Here is a 20,201-nt window from a genome sequence, read left to right on the forward strand (position 1 = left end):
TTTTCATTTTTTCTGTTGGGAGACATTGTTTTTCTTTATTCTAGCCAAAGTTGACCTCTGCCTTTGTGCTTGTGATCTCATCACTTTCTCTGGCATTTTCTATCATTAATCATCTTGTGTGCTTATGCGTTTCAACTGTTGCCTCCATGTGGACTTCTCTCCTTTGCCTACTAATTTTTTCAAGTCTTCCCCATTTTAAAACATTTTTAAAAAACACTCTTCGAACGATAGTTCTCCTTTTCCCCTAGATTTCTTGGAAGACCAATATATACCTGTGGCTTCTACTTTCTATTTTCTCAACTGGTTGCAAACTCACCATTCTAGTAAAATCACATATCCAATGACTACTCCGTCTTCTTCCTCTTGGACATCTGCTTGCTAGACAAAGTGAATGCAGATGAGGCTCACTTCCCTGTGTGTTTCTGGCTCTCCTCCCATTTTAATCATGTTAGAGCTAAGAGAATTAATGTGATAATCTAGATTGGGGTCAAAACAAACTAAATGTAGCTCATCATGTTTTTATAAATAAAGTTTGATTGGCTTACCCATTTGTTTGTGTATTGCTTATGACTGTTTTCATGCTCTAAAAGCAAAATTGAGTAGTTGTGATGAAACACTGACCTGCAAAGCCTACAATATTTAATAATTGGCCCTTTATAGAAAAGGTTTGCAGACCTCTTTCTAGGTGATCTAAACAATCTAAATCTAGATGAATGTATACAAGTTACTTTTAAGAGAAAATAGCTATAAGATATATAAAAAGATATTACTGATAGAAATTAATGACTATTAGGGAGCGCCTGGCTGGTTCAGTCAAAAGAGCATGTGACTCTTGATTTCAGGGTCATGAGTTTGAGCCCCACACTGGGTGTAGAGATTGCTTAAATAAATTTTAAAAAGTTTAAAGAAATTAATGACTATTGGAAGAGGTGCAGTAAGAAAACAAAATTTTTAGAATGATACCTAGAGATATCCAGTTGTGATGTGTGGGTAAACAGTTCTATATTAACTGAGGGAGATAACGTGAAGCCAGAAAGTTTGGGTGAGAAGGTGATATAAAGAGAGTATGATCATGATTTTACTTAGAGCTATTTTACATTTGAGTATTCTTATATCCAATAAGGATAATACATGATTTCAGTGTCCAGGAGGAAAATTGGGACTAAAGAGAAAAATTTGGGAATGCTATTGTGTCAGAAAAATATGGAACCTGAGAAGAAAGTGCTCACAGTTAAGTTCCAACACATAACAATTTCTTCTCCCTAAAGACTCAATTGTTAAGTTGTGCACACCATTTCTTTATCACACTTCATACTTTTTACATGATGATTTTGGCATGTAGAGTTGACCCTTTTCATTCATTAATTCCATATTTGTGAACTTACATACTTGCTAAAATTTATTTGTAACCCCAAAATTAACATGCATAGTGCTTTCATAATCATTTGCAGACAGGATCACAGCAGTAAAAAATTTGAGATGCCGGACACACATTCCTGTCTTAGGTTGAGTGAAGTGATGCTCTGTCTTGTTTTAGTTCTCATACTGTAAGACAAATGTCCATTTTGTGGTCTATTTAGTGTCAAGTGTTCTGCATTTTTGTGCTTTTTGTTAGTGACTTCTGTGTTTAAAATGGCCCCAAATCATAATTTTGAATTGCTGTGTAGTTATGTTCCTATGCACCGGGCTGTAATGTGCCTTATGAGAAAAGATGTATTTTTAGATAAGCTTCATTCAGGCACGAGTTATGGGGCTGTTGGTGTGAGGTCAATGTTAATCAATCAACAATATATATTAAATAAGATCCCTTTAAACAGAAACTGCATAAAACAAGGTTACGCATTGATTAGTTGGCAAAAATATTATAAACAGAACCTTGTAGGAACCTGACACTGTATTTCCTCTAGCAATGTTTGAGTATTCACTGTTTGTGGGAAATTTATAGAACATAACCAGAGTATGTTATGTGAACTGATTAGTCCATAATCAGATTATAAATTTCTTAAAGAATCCCTTATTCATCTTTTTTAAAAATTCAATTTATTTAAACTATAAACAAAAACAAAAAAAACCCCAACAGAAACAGTTCACCCATTTCTGGGTAAACAAAAATCCCTTATTCATCCTTATGCAACATATAGTACACTGCCATTCACTGACATTTTCTGAAAATATCTAGCATTATCACAGAATAGACTTGTTTTCAAATTTATGTGGCTTTTTAACAGACAGGATCTAATAAACAGATATGTACTGAAAAGGGAGTTCAAAGATGACATGTGTCAAGGCTAGAACCTTCAGGCAAGGAGGTTTCTTTTAAGAAAAACAAACTTAGAAATACTAAAGCAAAAGACAATCACAGATGTAAAAAAGTGCTTTTTAATTTTTAATCAAAAGGATCATTAAGTTGATATAAGTTTTGTTTTTTTTTTACTGGGGTATTCATAATAATGTCAGTCAACATGTTTAAGCAACATGATTATTTAATGAAAGATGGGGCAGTTGTAATTTGTGTGAAATTTATAATTAGAATTTAAAATTCTTTAAACTCATAAAATTATAAATTTATACTATTTCTCCAAATTGGAGGTCAGATAACTTAATTTTAATACAATTTGAAATTAAAGTACAATTGTTTACACAACAATGAATAAAGACAAGTTTCCAAGACAGATATAAAAATGGAAATTCAAAAATAAACAGAAGAAATGTAAACAGTTATAAAATATCAGTTTATAAATGCTGCTTAGAGCAAGGCTATTCCAAGTATGGTCCATCAGCTATTAGCAACCCATCCCAAACGAAAGAAAGAACTTGTGCCAGGATGAAAATCAATTATATCATTAATCAGCTGACTTTTTTTTTAAACAACTTGCTTTAAAGGAAGCAATGTATTGATATACATTCTGGCACAGGTGCCTTATCTCATTACAGACTGCAGAACACATACTGCTTACATCTTTAAAGTGCCACTATGATTTTACTGCTCAGAGTTAACTTGACTGTGGAGAAAAAAATTAAAATGACAATTTTAACTGTCATCTATACTTTATTTTTTAATCCTATCTATCCAAAAAGCAAAGTTATTAAACTTTATAAACTCATCACAATTTAACATTAATTTTCAGATGTGTTTAAGTGTTAAGACATCTGGCTCACCTCAGAGGGGCTAAAATTCCTACTTTAATGAGATACATCATCTACTTTTGATAGATACTTGTTTTCAATCTTGAGAGAAAAAGAATTGAGTCATTTGTTGAGTTCTCTCTAAATACTGGTTTAATTTTCACATTTCAAACAGTAAAAATATTTAAATTCACTTTTATGAAAAAATTGAATTTTTATACTGTTTGTGCAACCACTTGTTACTTTTTTACAATAAAAATTGTTAGGGGAAAAAGGTATGGAAATTTACGACTTTGTGTATTCTGTTAACTAAGGGGCAGCATATGAACTATTTTAAGATTCCTCAGACTAAAAGAAAACTGTTATAAAATATTTTTTAAGAATTAGCTTATAATTTAAAATTCAAACATTTCTTTATTTTTAATTTTTACTATGGCATAATTCCTCTAGAAATTTAAAAATAAAATATGATCTTTTGTATATGTGCTGCCGAAGCAAGAACTAAAATATGATCTTCTGTAAAAATCCTCTTCCACCAATGGCTTACCAAGCTTTACCTGCATTAGCTTAATATGGAAGGCAAATAAATGGACAACTAACGATTTAGAAAAAACTCATCAGTTTTAGATATAGAAGAGCCCAATTTATCTTCTGCAATGCCTAGTTTATTGAACAACAAACTACTTCTTAAAGAATTTCAATGTATATTTACATGTCCATAAGAAGAGAGCTCCTTTGGCACCTGAGTTGAACACAATATAGTAGAGCAAAGAATCTCTAAGAGAAAGTTGTCTAAAGACTATATTTTATCTATCTATACATAAATACATAGCCTATACATATACACATATGCACACACAAGTAGAAATAACTTTTCCTTTAAGAAATGCTGAAGATTTAAAAGGAAGTCGCCATTTAGCCAAATAAAGTGAACTGATGGCTATTAAAAACAGTTTTAAGTTATTTGGAATCTTACCAAATTTCAGAAAGCTAAAGGTTTAGAGTAATATATAATTCAAGGGGGGAGGAACTCAAGAATTTTTTTTGTCAAAATACAATTTCTTTTAATGTAGTAACATGGTAATGAGGTTACAATTATCCTAACATGATAATATAACAGAATCTTTAATAGTAACCAGGTGCAAAGTCATCAAAGACAACCAAAAAAGGAGTAAATTTCCCTCTATTAGCACAACAGTCATCAGCCACTCTGCTGACCTTTGAATCTGTAACATTGGTCCCAGCAAAAGACCATTAAAGGCCACCTGGCAGATTGCCTTCTGCTGAGCCCCATCACTCACTGGAATTCTACAAAAGCACTTGAGAAGTGCGTGATGTCATCAGGTTTTATGATCACATTCACCTTGCTGTCACGGACTCTGGTCCTGAGTCAATAGTCCTAACTGGGCTGTGATATTTTTTTATGCACACTTTTAGAACTCTGAATGACTGGCTTATATCCTAAGACTCAGAAAACATCTAAAAAAATCCAAAATCAGGCAGCATTTTTTTCCTATACTCAAATAATAAATATGTTTGGCCACCCAAAATAGAGCACATTGTTTTATTTAAGTATCTTCTACTCCAGAAATTCTGGAAGATGAAAATCCTCTACACTTGTGTACCATCTAATTCTCCATCTTTCAGACCTTATTAAATCTGAAGAGTGTTGAGAGAGGGCAAAAGACATCTGAGTTAAAAAATGATGGCACGCTGCTCTTTTTTCTGCTCCAACTTGTATAGAGTATTCCTAATCAGGTTTCTAACTCCCTCTTTGCTCTGGTTAAAGGACCTGTCTCATATAGCAGACCATATATCCTGGAAATTTTAGGCAGTTTCAAAATATTTGTAATTGAAATATTTTCAAATGTAAAATATCCCTTGAGCATCTATAAAATAGGACATATTCTTCTTAAACTTGACACTATTATCCTAACAAAATTTTGTCAATAGAGGCGTGGTATAGGACTTAGCTTAGAGAGCCTATTAAATTCAAATGTCTTCATTTTGTTCAGTTTATTTCAACCATAACATAACCCAAATCACTGTTTTCCTTATCTGTAAAACATTTTGAAAAACCCATTTGAACTTGAATTATTTCATTAACATGTAAACTCACATGCACAACTTTATCTTTTGTCATATATTTAAATATTTCTTCTCTGCAGAGTTAGTATCAGAACAGGAAATGAAATTATACTGGTAACTAGTAATTTAGCATCAAAACACTTCTCTAAACTCTCCTATGCAAAAGTGCATTTACAATATAAACAAGCCATAAATGAAGCTACAAACTACAATCTCACATTGGAGTAGATTTCAAATTCCAAATTCAGTCCAAATAACTCAAAAAGAGAAGTGCTAACACAGCAAATCTGAAACAAGTTCATGGGGATTGGGCAATGAGTTATCAAAGCGAAATCTTTTAGAAACCATGCTACTATCCTCTGGAATATTCTCTTTGTCTTCTCGATCACTACAGGTTCCATTACAAGAAGATTTAGAAGTTTTGTCTTCAGAGGACCTTAATGAATGATCTTGACTTTGAGAGGAACTGCAAGTTTCTTCAGGGTGAAATAAGTTTCCAAAGTCCCACTGCTGTAGCCAAGAATGAGACAGGCAGATTTCTGCTGTTGGTCTTTTCCTTTGAAAGAAAGCATCAAGTGAAAATTTAGAACTAAAAATCAAGTTGGAAATGCCTGCAGTTTGATATACTACAGACTTATTTTTTAAATTTATTATGAAAATAATACATACTCATAGTACAGAAGAGATTAACAATACAAAGACTGGAGTACCTAGAGTTTCTTTAATATTGACATGTGTTGGAAATTCATTTTATCATGGAGCTTACGGATGATACTATCTGGTCAAAAAGCTTGAGAACATATGTTAGCCTCACAAATAAAAATTAGTAAAATTATAAAATCTCTTGGGTATAAAAACTCTGGAAAAAATATATAATTTATAATCTTTATTATTTTGTGTTCTTAAAAGCAATACTGTTAAATCTTGAAAATAAAGTCTGCTCTTGAATGATGTTTATCCAATATTTTGAATTTTTACATTTTGTTTTCTCTTTTGAAAATAATATGGTCAAATATCACAGTATGTCAAAAGTTAAGAAAATATCTATCTATAGTCAGAACTCCAACCTTAACACAACCACCATTTCCATTAGCTTTCTTAGGCTTTGACTTCATTTTTTTAAAGATTTTATTTGTCAGAGATAGAACACAAGCAGGGGAAGTGGGAGGCAGAGGGAGAAGCAGGCTCCCCATGGAGCAAGGAGCACGATGCGGGACTCAATCCTGGATCATGACCTGAGCCAAAGGCAGACATTTAACCGACTGAGCCACCCAGGTGTCCCTTAAATTCATTTTTTATGATCATTTTAATTTCATTGTTTTCTGATTACAAAAAAATTGTGTTCATTTTAGAAATTATGTTCATTTTTTGATTATAAAAAAATGAATGTGCTCATTTTAGAAATTTTAGAATCTAAGTAAAAATGAAAATGAAAACTGCTTATAATCAGAAGTATTTTTACTACTACTACTAAATAACCATTCATGTCCAAAATACGGCCAGTGAGAATTTGTTTGGACTTGCATTAAGCCAATAGAATAATTAACAAACCTGTGAGTTCTTTTTCCTTAAACAAATAAGAAACTGAGTCCCTCCAGGAGATTAAGTAATTGTCAGAGATAAAAGACCTGACAAGTAACAAAACCAGGATCCAAGCCCCAGGCACTATATCACAGCTTCTACAATAAGTATAGCCAGGCCATTTTAAAGTAAATGGGGCTGATCTGAGTAAAGAAAAGGGAGGTCAGTTTTTCTTTCCCTGCTCTGAAGTTGCCAATGAGAGACGTTAAGAGTCCTAAGCCACAGTTTCAAGCTCCTTTTTTTGCAGGTGGTCAAAGAGCACCTGACCCTTAAGGATTTGACAATCTGGGCGCCTGGGTGGTTCAGTTGGTTAAGCGACCGGCTCAGGTCATGATCCTGGAGTCCCTGAATCGAGTCCCGCGTTGGGCTCCCTGCTTGGCAGAGAGTCTGCTTCTCCCTCTGAACTTCCCCCCTCTCAAGTGTTCTCTCTCTCATTTTCTCTCTCTCTCAAATAAATAAATAAAATCTTAAAAAAAAAAAGATTTGACAATCAGTAATTTATACTTACCACATAACTATAATTACTTGTCTACAAATTATTCACAACAAAGCCAGCCATGTGTATTGTAAACCTATTTGTAATTATTGTAGGGAATTTCAGGGTTTAGTAGCAGGTTGAAAGAGAAATAACCCAAATCTTCTCTTTACTCCAAAATTTCCTGTTGTATGTTTTATCTATTTTCTATGTTTGAAGTTACCAATTTGTTATGTAATGATCTCTTACACCATCTCTCTTCCCATTTTATCTGAAACTTGAGAGCATACTTCTAATAACTGTACACTGTTTTAGAATGTATCTTTTCCAATAGACATATATTATCCATTTTGTAACAGCACTTAAACAAATTAATGTTATAACTTACTCTGGATTTTTTACTAAAAGCCTCTGGATAAAGTCTGTGGCCAGCTGTGAAACTGATGAAAAAATTTCTTCTGAATAATCTACATTAACTTGAGAAATATTGAGGTATGTTTCTTGATTATCTTCTCCCACAAATGGAGATGTACGAGTTAATAACATATATGCTATTATGCCAATATTCCTGAAAAACAAATAAGGGACAAGAGGGGAACTTAAAACTCGTTAATCTGAAAACATTTATATAAAGTAAAACTGATACTCAACATATTCTTGTCCTCAAAACTTGTAGTTAATCTACAGACTTAAATTTCTTTTCAAAATTCCTATATTATTAAAACTAAAATAACTGTTATCTCAAAGTCTGTCTCAAAGAAAAAGAACATGAGGGGAATGAATGTGTTACATAATTATAAATATGATGTATAAAATATATATCCTGATATCTATAGGCTGCCCTTCACTCAGACACCTGTTACTGAGTACACAAAGCTGCTCGAAGGGCAGCATTTCCTAAATGGTGTCAACGACACAGTAATGATCTGTGAGACATAAACAGGAGTTCTGTGCAAACAGAGTCAGCAAGTTTGGCAAAGCACAAAGTAGGGCAGGCGGATTTTTTTCATTGCAAAACTTTTCAGACTTAAATATATTAATGACAAGTCTGGTGCTCAGGAGCCAGAAAAATACAACACATACAGTACCTGTTTCCCACTTATTTAGCCAAGGATGTTTTTGCTTGGCAAACCAATTACAGTTACATGGAACACAGAGAATAAGTCTAAACTCTTCCACGTAGTCTGTGGAGTGAGCCCCCATTGTGGTCCCAACTAAAGTTCCAGTAGGAATTCCAGTTTTACTCCCTATGATATCTGATATTCAAGATACTCATTTTGATTGCCACAAAAACTCACAATACCCTAGAGATATCATAAATAAAACTAAACTTTTGCATGAACCTGACCTCATTTTTCTGCGTAGCAAATACCTTCCTAGTTCTTCCAGACCTAGATCAGATTCTTACATCTGGTGCTTGTCTGCTGCTTCCTCCATGCTCATTAAGTATTTTACCTTATTACAGAACATGGCGCACAGTACTGCAACCATTTTGGTTTTTTATTCCTTCAGGAAAGGGATTTTCCTATATATTTCTGTACCTTTGGCTCACAGCCAAAGTATTACTTAAAAAGAATGGACAAGTAAATGTCTTCTTGTGGCATAGTAATGATACTTGAAAAAAAAACCTTTTATAGAAAGCCTTATTATTTACATTTGGAATCAAAGAACCCTAGGATATATACTACCCAATGTGTAATAAAAGCATTTAGGTAACTAGCAAAATCTTACCACATATCTGTTGCTGTGGTAATAGGATCATAGTTCAGGACTTCTGGAGCTGAAAGCAAAAATAAAATTCAAATTCAATACTGACAAATTTAAAAACATGAAAATTATTCTATAATAAATTAAAACTGGTTTTAATTTATTATACAATAATAACCTAGTAACATCAAATTAATAGAAATTTAGCATAGTATTAATTACCCTGTGATTAGACATTTAAACATATCTAACGTTGAGCAAATTGTATAACCAGATGGTTCGAAAGCACAAATAATATTCTTGGAGTAACCAGTAGCTATGTAGGGTTTTTTTTTTTTTAATCATTAAGAACAATCTTAGGAAAAATAATTATGAAGAAGTAAAATTTTAGACACTAGAATCCTTTTAAAAATTTTAGTTTTATTACTCTATGTTAAGAGTTAGTTTGCGTTATTTTATTATACTAATTTAAGTTTTTCTTTTCAGGGTAAAGAGAATCATATGTATTTATAATAACATAATGAACAAATTATGCTTCCTAGAAGTGCTTTAAATTTTCAAGTAGATTAAATATCCCTCTTAAACTATCAAAAACGTAAATTCCTATGCAATTAATTTCCCCCCTTTTCCTTCCCCACCAGTTTTTTAAGTGCAAAATAAATTTTCTATATTTTGTAAACATTATCACAAATTTCAAATTAGTAGAGTCCAAACTAGAATTTATGCTTGAATAATAACTTTATTTCACAATACAGTTTCATAATTTCTCCAAAGAGAAATTGTTTCCTAAAGCCTAATGTTTTTAATAAAGACTTTGAGTCATATATATTTGTCAGTTTCTGTCACACAATCTACAACCTGACACACACTTCTGTGAGCTGTGTTATCTATAATTACAATCATTTATTCTAGAACATTATAGCCCCTATTAGCATTCAAAAGTTAGTAATTTGCTTTATTTTCATTTCAGGAAATTCAGCCGCCTTGCTGAGAAGCACCTGTTCTGTTTAGTTGTATCTTTTCAATGCTCACATGGGGATATCAATATGAGCAACAACAAAAAAGCATAAAAAGATTATTATTATAACTTAAGATACTTTTTTTTAAGATTTTATTTCTTTAGTGACAGAGAGAGAGAGAGCACAAGTAGGCAGAGTGGCAGGCAGAGGGAGAGGGAGAAGCAGGCTCTCTGGATGAGCAGGGAGCCCGACACGGGGCTCGATCCCAGAGTCCTGGGATCATGACCTGAGCCAAAGGCAGACACTTAACTGACTGAGCCACCTAGGCACCCCTAAAATACTTTAAATTTATGTGCTGCTTTATAGAACTTAAAATTTTTTTCATCTGCATCATCTAATTCGTTGATATAGTATAATATCCCCAGATTATCTAATCATAGGATCTTTTTGGCATCTTTTTTCTTCAAAATCCTCCTTTTACAATCCTCCTTTTTTAACACAGCAGCAACAGAGAGCAAGCAGTCCTGCTAACAATTCTTGCAAAACTGAAGATAATGTGTATTGTAAACAGCTTCAGAGTTGGGACCAGGACAGAAGTAGAAATGACATCCACCCAACAGCCAGGCTTCAAAGGCAATAATGGACCACATGACTCTCTGTTTTCCTCTTTTTCTTTTTTTCCTGTTCCCTAATTTCCCCTTTACCCATTCTTCTTTACGTACAAAGCTTTTACACACAAACATTAACTTTTGGACTTATATGACTAATGTCCTATGAATTGTGAATGTCTCAATAATCCTATGTATGCTAAAGCTCACATTTAGATGTGACATAACCAAATTTCAATGCATTAAAATACCTGAACTAAATATACCCTGGAATTACATGCTCTAAAATATAGTTTTATAGAGGTATCATTTAGTTGATAAATTTCAAAATGGTTTAGAAAATAAAAAGAAATTCTTACCTAAGTATTCTGGCGTTCCCATGATTTCCCGAAGTTCACAAGCATTCCCTATTTTTCGAGACATTCCAAAATCTACAATTTTTATATCTCCAAGAGGGTATATGCTGCTCAGTAATATATTCTGTGGCTAAATAAAGCATAATAAAAAATGATAAGTAATATACAACAATAAAAGAATACTAGTCTCAGATTGGAGGTAAATTAAGTGTTTAGCTATTACACATTTCATTGAGTCATTCACCAAACATCTACTGAACTACTTATTTAGGAAATGCTTTACACTCAATGATAAATAGAGTTAAAAATATACTCAGACAATTCTTAGTTTGGACAAAAAAGTTAGATGAATATTTGGATTGATAATTGACTATGAGATATACTCAGTAATAAAGACAAGACTATTTAATTCTGCCTATTATAAAGTTTAAGAAGCTTTTACTGTAGAGATATTTAAGCTGAACCTTATAGGATAAATAGGAGTATGTCAGTTAGAAAGGCACTCTAGGGAACAGCATGGAAGAAGGAATGAAGGAATAAAAAATGTATACATTTCCAGAAACAGAAAATGGTCCAGTATAGTATGATGGTTCTGGGTCTGACTGTTGCCAGGTTTTTAGCTTAGACAATAAGAGATACTGATGTATGAAAGGTTTCAGCCATTGCTTCCCAGAACTATGTGACTTTGCTTTACAAAGCAAAGGCCTGAGGTCAATTACAAAACTCCCTGCCACTGTCATAACCTATATAGCTGCCAAGGTGCGGCTCTCAAAGTCTGCGAGAAGAATCATAAGTCTAACTTTGGGAAAACCCCATGCTTGTTTATTATTAAATCACAGAGATATTAAAGAAGGGGAGGCAAGGGTAATTAGATCTATTGTTGTCAATCACAGGCTTTAGGATATATAAAGCCAAGTTTATTTGCCATCTCTGACTGCAAATGCTGTGTGGTGTTACATAATACATGTGACTGGTCTGTCCTTAGCAGGAAAAAAACCCAACAGGAAGTTTGTGGGGGCATGATTATCCTGATATTAACGATATTGTTATTTTTCCAATATCTTATTGGTAAGGGACATGGCAGGGCTATTAGATAGTAAGTACTACCCCTCCTCCATGGGGGGGCCCCACACAGATGAACAGATTTTCTTCTTCCTTTGAAAAATGGAATAAGATAAAGAGAAAAAGTAAGTCTAGTTTGAGACATGTACATTTTAAAGTTTCTAAAAGATATCCCAATGGTATCTAATCTGCAGTTGGAGGAAATAATTTGGAGTTTAGGAGAGAAGCCTGGGCTGTAGGTAAGAGAAGTGGAAATCATCATTATTGTGAAAGTGATAGTAAAGGACAAAGGATCATGCAACAGGGAAAGTGTATAGAAAGAGAAGAGTCCAATGTTCAAAAAAATGAGAGACAAAGTGATTGAAATTTTGGATGGCTGTGGCGGAAGGATACAGAGAAAGGATAATAATATAAGAGGCTAAAGTGGTATTTCAGGGCTTGAGGAATAAGTGGCCTGAATGCTCTGGGGGGCAAAAAAAAGAAGAGCCAAAAGACTAAAAGTCTCAAGGTAAAGATGAATGAATATAATGGGAGCAAAGAAAGGAGGCCTAGTAGGAGGCTATCTTCAGAGATGGAGATCAGACTAAAGTATTTAGAGGTAGGACCATTTTACAAGAGGAGAAAATCCAGCGTGTTAGAGTGAGAAGGAGTAGAATGACTGAAGGATTAGAACATGGAGGAATGATGGTTTTTAAGAATCCAGTGATTAATTTGAGCTGCTCATACATGTGGTCTTCTCCTGTCTGCCAATACAAAATTCAGTCCCTGTAGCACACGGGTAAACAAAGACTGCACCACTGCAGTACAGAGGGGCATGATCTGACTGTTGCTTCCTATCAATACCAGCTTGCAATTATGCATCCCAAGAGCAGAAGGAACAAAGATGTTGTGTTACTTAAAATCATGTCACATTACCTTTAAATCAAGGTGAACAATGTTATTCTGATGTAGATAACAAACTCCTTCAAGTATTTGTTTAATGAGTCTGATAATGTCATTTTCAGAAACCATTTCAGCCAGCTCAGGTAAACACAAGTTGAAAATTTCTCCACCTGCAGCACTGAAATGAAATTCAAATAATAGAAACTTGAAAAATCATTGACCTAAAAATGACAACTTAAAACACTGTAACTGTTAAGTAAAAGACAAAGCTATCTAAACTTTAGTCTCTCTATATCGATACACACACTCAAGAAATTGGGGGAGGGGAGGGTGAGAGAGATCTTTAAGGAAGAAAGTAAATGGCAGGAATATTTCAAATTTTGAGTACCAATATTTGTATAATAAATAAAACTGAATTGTTTTATAATTCAAGAATATTATAGTCTCCTTTAACAATGCAATAAAAATAATAGCTAATACTCTGAACTCAGCTCTGCTCTTCATTTTATTCATTTATATATAGATATAAATATCATCTCTTTTGATTCTCATGACAACCATGTGGGGTAGGTAGTTATTATTCCCATTTTACCGATAAAGAAACAAGTACAAAGAGGTTAAGCTACTTGTACAAGGTCACATGGTAAAGGGGGAACCAGAATCTGAAGCAGTATGATATGGGTGAAAATCTGCATTCTTAACCAATACCCTGTATTGCAGCTTCACAAATCTTTTATTATTTTTTTTAAAAGAACTGAAAATCTAAAGAATGTTGACAAAGGCACAGAAAAAAGTCCTTAGGTTTGGAATCAAACAATATAAATATAAATCCCAAATCTGTTATTTACCAGCAATATAACTTAGGATCAGTCACTTATTTGGCTTTCCCCATCTGTAAAACTGAATCAAAATCACTGAATTCAACAGATGTTTTTTTTGAGGGCTAAATCTAAAAAATGCAAAAAAAAAAAAAAATCTAGGTGGTTATTCAACAAATTTATAAGGTATGTTTAAGAATATCCCAAGTAAAGTATATTCTATGTGGTAAAATAGGACAGTGTCTGGCATGTAGAAGGTGTTCAGTAAAAGTGTTGAATGAATGAATGAATGAATGGGCTGTCATTCTTCAGAGTGGCTGAAACTGAAACGCAGAAGTCTCATTGGTTGTCAAGAGGAAGAAGCATGTCAAATGTATTAGGAGCTAGAAGAAGAAAAAATAATGGTGGTCAATTTGAGTCCTACACTGAAAGTCACAGGACTGACCCTTTACATTGCAGATATAACGTATAACTAAGCCACCTCTACCAATCTGTGCCAGTTAGAGGATGCAGAGATTTGCCGCTTTGCACTTTACCATATTCCAGAGAAAACTGTGTGGGACAGCTGGTAAGGAATACTTGTGGAAACTCCAATTATATTGACACTTCAACTTCCCCTAACTCCTGAAACTCCAAGAAAATTCATAAAAAACTAATACCTGTCTCAAGGTATCACGGTAAAGACAATCTGAATATTAAAAAGTTAGTTTGCTATAAAATTTATAGTTATAGAAACAAACTCGAAAATAACATATAGGAAGACAATATTAAAAATTCATGTTCACCTACAAAATAAATTAATCTTTATGAATAGTTTATATATAGACTACCCTTGGTAGTCCCTTGGTCTGCAGGTCAGATGTTTACTTGTCACAGCCCTGCTCAAGGTCTCCTGAGGGAAGAGGGACTCCCCAGGCCAGATTGCCAATGACACCCTCACTCCTTCCCTTTCTGGTTACATTTTTTAATAAAACAAATCCTCTTAAAACAGAAAGTGGTCTAAATATTCTTGCAAAGATACTGCAGATAATATTACTAATGCAATCATAAGCAGTAAGAAAATGAAGAGATGATGCTTTAGATTCTTAGAATGAGTCCTGTGCTCAACAAGAATTATTTGAAAAGAAACCAGACAAAATAATTTGAAATATAAGAAAACTGTATAAAATATGGATTTACAACAACTATTAAGATATGAAAATCCAGGGTGTAAAAGTGAGATGGAGTAGAATGACTGAAGGACTAGAACAGGCAGGAATGATGGTTTTTAAGAACCCAGTGACTAATTTGAGCTGCTCACAAATGCAGTCTTCTCCTCTCTGCCAATACAAAATTCAGTCCATGTAGCACACATTCACCAAATTTAATTCAATAACCAGAACCCTCCATTAATTCAAAAATTCAAAAAAATATAAGAAAACAAACTAAGAAAAAGAATGTGAAGCACTCCCTGGTGCCTAGGACATAAGAGATAAGACAGCAGTTTGCTTATAGGGGTACCTACTGAAATTCAACACTGCCTGGGTTCCATTCTGGCTCTGCTGCTAACTAGCTGTATAAATTGGGACAAAATGTTGCCTCTGTTTCCTTTACTGTAACACAATGATACATGATGAATAACATCAGCTCCTGCTTCACTGGATTGTTATAAGAATTAAATTAGATAAACCATATAAATTATTGGACACAATAGATGTTTTATTAGAGATCGAAGCAGATCTATAAATATTTATCACAGTGTCTGACACATGGTAAATATTCAGTAAATATTAACTATTATAATAATGAGTCAACAAATTTTAATTCCAAGCCTAGCGAACATCTAGCTTTTCTGAATTTGGGGGCTTCTTACTGAACTCTGATTTTTAAAGGCAACTTAAAAAGTCTTTGCTAAATTAAAATTCATTTTTAGAAACATTATATTACACATATAAAAATGCACACAATATATTCTTAAGTGAAAAAAGAGAGTTATAGTAGAGTACTCCCAAACTCACAATTTTGTTTCTAAAGGTACATAGGCACAGACCAAAAAATAAGAATAATTCTAAAATATAAGAATATGCCATAAAAGTTACCACAATTCACATATGATTTCTATCTTCTACACCCTCTAAATTTAACACAATACATAGGTATTACTTTTGTAACCAGGAAAAGTCTCCTAAGGGCTTTATTCTGTTTCAATAACAAAATTAAACAATTATTATGACTGCCAGCCCATCAGATTGTCTCTTCTTTTCAGTTTGGCAAGCTGACCAATGTCTTTTGTAGGATTGCCATTTTTCCCATAAAAGAGGGATGTAGGTAGAGCTATGGGAAATGGAAAATTAGGAGGAGCTAAGAGGAGGGAAAGAACAGATAACACAAGGAGATGGCAGAAGTTAGCAGAAACTAGAAGCATAAATGGAAGCAGTGAGTAGTAGACAGGCAGATGCTTTGTTAAAACAAGCCACCCAAGAGGAGTGACTAATGAGAAGAAAAAAATGCCTCTATAGTCAGAAAAGACACCTATATCATTATCATTGCCTTCGAAGGTATATTCAGGTATATCTCTTCTCTGTTAGAAGAATTTGCCCCCTGATGGGACATCAACCAACAAATTTAGAAACTTGGGAGCGTTTGCATTCATTTGCTTATATATTTGTATATAATGTTATGTGTGTGTGATAATAGTACTTTAGTATAATTACACTGTCATGCAAACCTATGTGTATATACCCTCTTTCAAATGGTTCAGTACATGTGGTTAAATGTCAACAACTGGTAAATCAAACGAAAGAGTATGTCAATCGTACTGTTCTTTCAACTTCTCTGTAGATTTGAAATTTTGTAATAAAAAAGTCAAGGAAGAAAAGTATGTAGGATGGTTTGAGGAGGGGATCAGATTGGTAGTTGTTATTAGAATAAAAGATCCCACTGTTTTGTTTTCACCATATAAAACCACTAAGCCTGTCTGACCAAATTTTTACCTTTGAGATTATCTGATGTGACAATGCCATCCTTAAAGTGATAGGAACGGTAATTAAACAAAAGTTCTAGTAATAAATTTTAGTAGGTCTTAGTTGTTCTAGTAAGAAATTATTTTAATCCATCCACACATTTATTGAGTGCTTGCTACACTTCAGCCATGAGGTACAGTCCTGCCCTTATAGAATTCAGTTTACTGGGTAGGGTACCTGAATCAATGTTCAGAGTATGGACAAGGTCCAACCATAAAATGTGCAAAATTTTTTGATATATCTTGTTGCTGCTATTTAGATAAACCCGCCAAAGAAAATTTTATGAAAAGTAGTAAGTGTTCCTATTTATTTACCCTCCGAAACTAGTATTCCATTACTGTGTTTGAAAAATGTTAGCTAATTTTCACATACTTCAAACATGCAGTGTCATACAAGTAGCTAATTTTTTAAAGGTTAGGTGAAGAATCTGATCAATCACAAAATGTATGAAAAATGAAGTCATGTTGGTAGTACTGTGGGTATTTCTACAATTCTAATTTATTTTGAAGGTGCTATAATATACCTTAATTGGTATGTTGGTATTCTGGGAAATGTATATAGTATTCATTTTTAAATGAACTATTGGTCAGTTTAACATTTTGCAAAATAAGCATTTTCATATTTAGAAGTTGATTCCAGGCAATCAACTTTCCTGGTACAAAAATATATTGATTTTTTATAAATATATAAATAAACCTCTTCATCCTTAAAATAACTGAATACTAAAATTAGGCTAATATACTTTTAAATTCAAAAAAGCAATGATGCAGTTTAATCACTAAAAAGGATCATTATATTTATAATGCATTTTTTCCTAAAATGAATACTTAATTTCTTTAGTTTATTATGAAATAGATTTCTTTTATAAAAAACTATCAGAGCTTAAAGCATACTAAACATAAATTTAGCTAATCTCTTCCAACTGTTGCAGATATTCAAACACATTTTACATACATACAGTAAATGTGTTAGACTGCCACTCAATAAAACTACTATTTTAGAGTCACGTGTGAATATACTGATTAACAAGCCAGTTGGCTTAACTGTGCTCTACCCCCTCCTCATGCTTAACCTGATGAAATGTTGAATATTTGGGTATTTTCAGCTTTTCAATGACTTGTGAGAAGAGATACATTTTATTTCTTATTGCTGTAATTCCAAACAGTTTTTCACATGTTACACAATACTAAATAAATGTGTTTCTTCAACAAACAATGTGGTAGGCAGGGGTGCCTGGGTGGCTCAGTTGTTAAGCGTCTGCCTTTGGCTCAGGTCATGATCCCAGGGTCCTGGGATCGAGCCCCACATCGGGCTCCCTGCTCTGCGGGAAGCCTGCTTCTCCCTCTCCCACTCCTCCTGCTTGTGTTCCCTCTCTCACTGTGTCTCTCTCTGTCAAATAAATAAATAAAATCTTTAAAAAAAAAATGTGGTAGGCATACCTTCACCTTCATGCAAATTCACCCTTCTACTCTCCATGAGTCATTTCCTTGGATGTCTTTTTCAAATAGATGGACAAAATATGTAAATGATTTCAATTCTATTTATCCATCAGTTTTGCACAAAAACTCATCAACTTTCTATGCTATAAAGCAATGAAAGTTTACTTATTTTACCACATCCCCCAAATGTTGTGTTGTCATTCATTTTGTGTGTGTGTGTGTGTGGTTTAATTAGTTTTTGTGTGTAAAAATATTCGAATATACACTGTCTTTCTAATATTTTATCAACAGAAATCTTTACAAGTTCTTGTCATACTTTTATCACTCCTGTTCTTGATATTTCAAGTCACCTTATCCCACCAATTAAAATAAGTACAATAAATTTATTTAAATTTATTAAATTGTATACTTACTATTCCAGTATCAAAATGATTTCACTGGCATTTTCATAGACTTCATGAAGATTAATTACATGAGGACAAGACTTTGCCAATTCAAGTATGGCAATTTCATGTAGAATCTCTGCTCGACAATCCTGCCCTCTTCTTCTCTTTTTTAGAAATTTTGCAGCATATTCTTGGCCAGTAGATTTTGATATACACTGTCTAACCACAGCAAATTTTCCTCTGGGGGAAAAATGAGGACAATCAATTTTAATGTTTGCATAAAGAACAATATTAGTATAATACAGACACAGTTATAACTCGAACTTAAGAGTTAATCCTTTCAAACAACTATGCTCTCAGGAACTTATCTATGTTCTTGTAACTGGATCAAATACTACATGTACTGTTATAAAATTTATAGTACTATCACATAAAAATGAAAATGGCAAATGTAATAACAGGATAAGACAGAATTATATTTGTTCATCACTATTAATATAATACATCATCATTGTAGGGGGAGATCTCATCTTCATACCAACTCCATGCCATACTCTTGATATAAGTTTTTGGGTTTAAATATTGTAATAATCCTATATAATAAGTGATATTCCATTTTGCAGATACCAGAGAGTATAGTATCTTGGTCTATTTCCAAATATTGTACCCTTAATAGAGTACTACACTAACTCTCTAATCAAAATAGCTTCCTTCTAAAACAAAAAATTAAAATGAATGCAAAAATGAGTATTTGACATTTAATTTTATTAGTGTTATCACTTTGCCTTTCAACACCACTTTTGACAATCTTTGAAGTTTTCTATCATTAATTTAGCAGTTGTTTTACCAGTAAATCTCTTAATAATACCCAGTGGTCTATGAAGACTGTAACAGGTATCAAAGGTATATCTGTCCTATGGAGAGTATCCAGAGATACTTCACGATCAACTAAGAAAATTAATAGTTATCATCAGCTACCCATTAAGGTCATGTTTATCGTTTTAGGAATAAGTATGTGTTTAGCTCTTTCCAATAGAAGTGCTTATTAGCATCTCAGCCAAAACTTAAAAAGACACAGCAAAATGTGTACTCTAAGCCTATATTTGCCCAAAATCTAGTTTCCCCAAAGACCTAAAGCTATTTTGAGTTAAGACTATTTTAAGAAACTAATAAAGGCTACTGACTGCCTACCCAGAAAAATGTACACATACCCTTAAATAGAAAGCTTTACATCCAATTCCAGAGGGTTTTCAGATTTCAAAGCCCATCTATAAACCTTCTAAACCTGAGTCCAAGGGATCTAAAATTAAGAACCTGTATCTTAAGGCTCAAATTACTTTGTAGATACTAACAAATGAGGTTTAAATAAAGGGTCTTTAAAAAAGAACTTTTGTTCCACAACTCTTCTTTCCCCAATTCGACTTCTAACACAAGCATATCAGGTGCTTGGCAAGGAAAACTTGGTATTTGGGGTGGGGATAGGGGACAAAATAAATTGCCTGATTGTATTTTACTTGCTATTCTCAAGGGTCAGGATGACAAAGATTCCTACTCTTTGTTTTCCAAATTTCTTCAATATTGGTGCCAGTGAAAAGCACTGGAAACCAAGCTGAAAAAGTATAGCTAATACCAAAAAAAAAAAAGGTGACCAAGCTATAATTTGACTCTTCTACATTTATCAAAACTACATCAACTCACTAAATTTGCATGCA

General features: G+C 33.3%; 1 protein-coding gene across 1 annotated transcript in view; it reads right to left on the minus strand.

Moving 5' to 3' along the window:
• Positions 1-3,775: 3,775 nt before the first annotated feature.
• STK17B (serine/threonine kinase 17b) overlaps positions 3,776-20,201 on the minus strand; it is a 29,845-nt gene continuing 13,419 nt past the window's right edge. The window contains exons 3-8 of the mRNA XM_027591375.2: positions 18,517-18,729; positions 12,878-13,022; positions 10,904-11,030; positions 9,002-9,050; positions 7,659-7,838; positions 3,776-5,770 (exon numbers count right to left, since the gene is read on the minus strand). Coding sequence (XP_027447176.1) covers positions 5,488-5,770; positions 7,659-7,838; positions 9,002-9,050; positions 10,904-11,030; positions 12,878-13,022; positions 18,517-18,729 — 997 coding nt within the window. The 3' untranslated portion in view covers positions 3,776-5,487. The remainder of the gene's footprint in view (positions 5,771-7,658; positions 7,839-9,001; positions 9,051-10,903; positions 11,031-12,877; positions 13,023-18,516; positions 18,730-20,201) is intronic.

This window comes from Zalophus californianus, chromosome 3, assembly GCF_009762305.2.
Source record: "Zalophus californianus isolate mZalCal1 chromosome 3, mZalCal1.pri.v2, whole genome shotgun sequence".
Taxonomy (NCBI): domain Eukaryota; kingdom Metazoa; phylum Chordata; class Mammalia; order Carnivora; family Otariidae; genus Zalophus; species Zalophus californianus.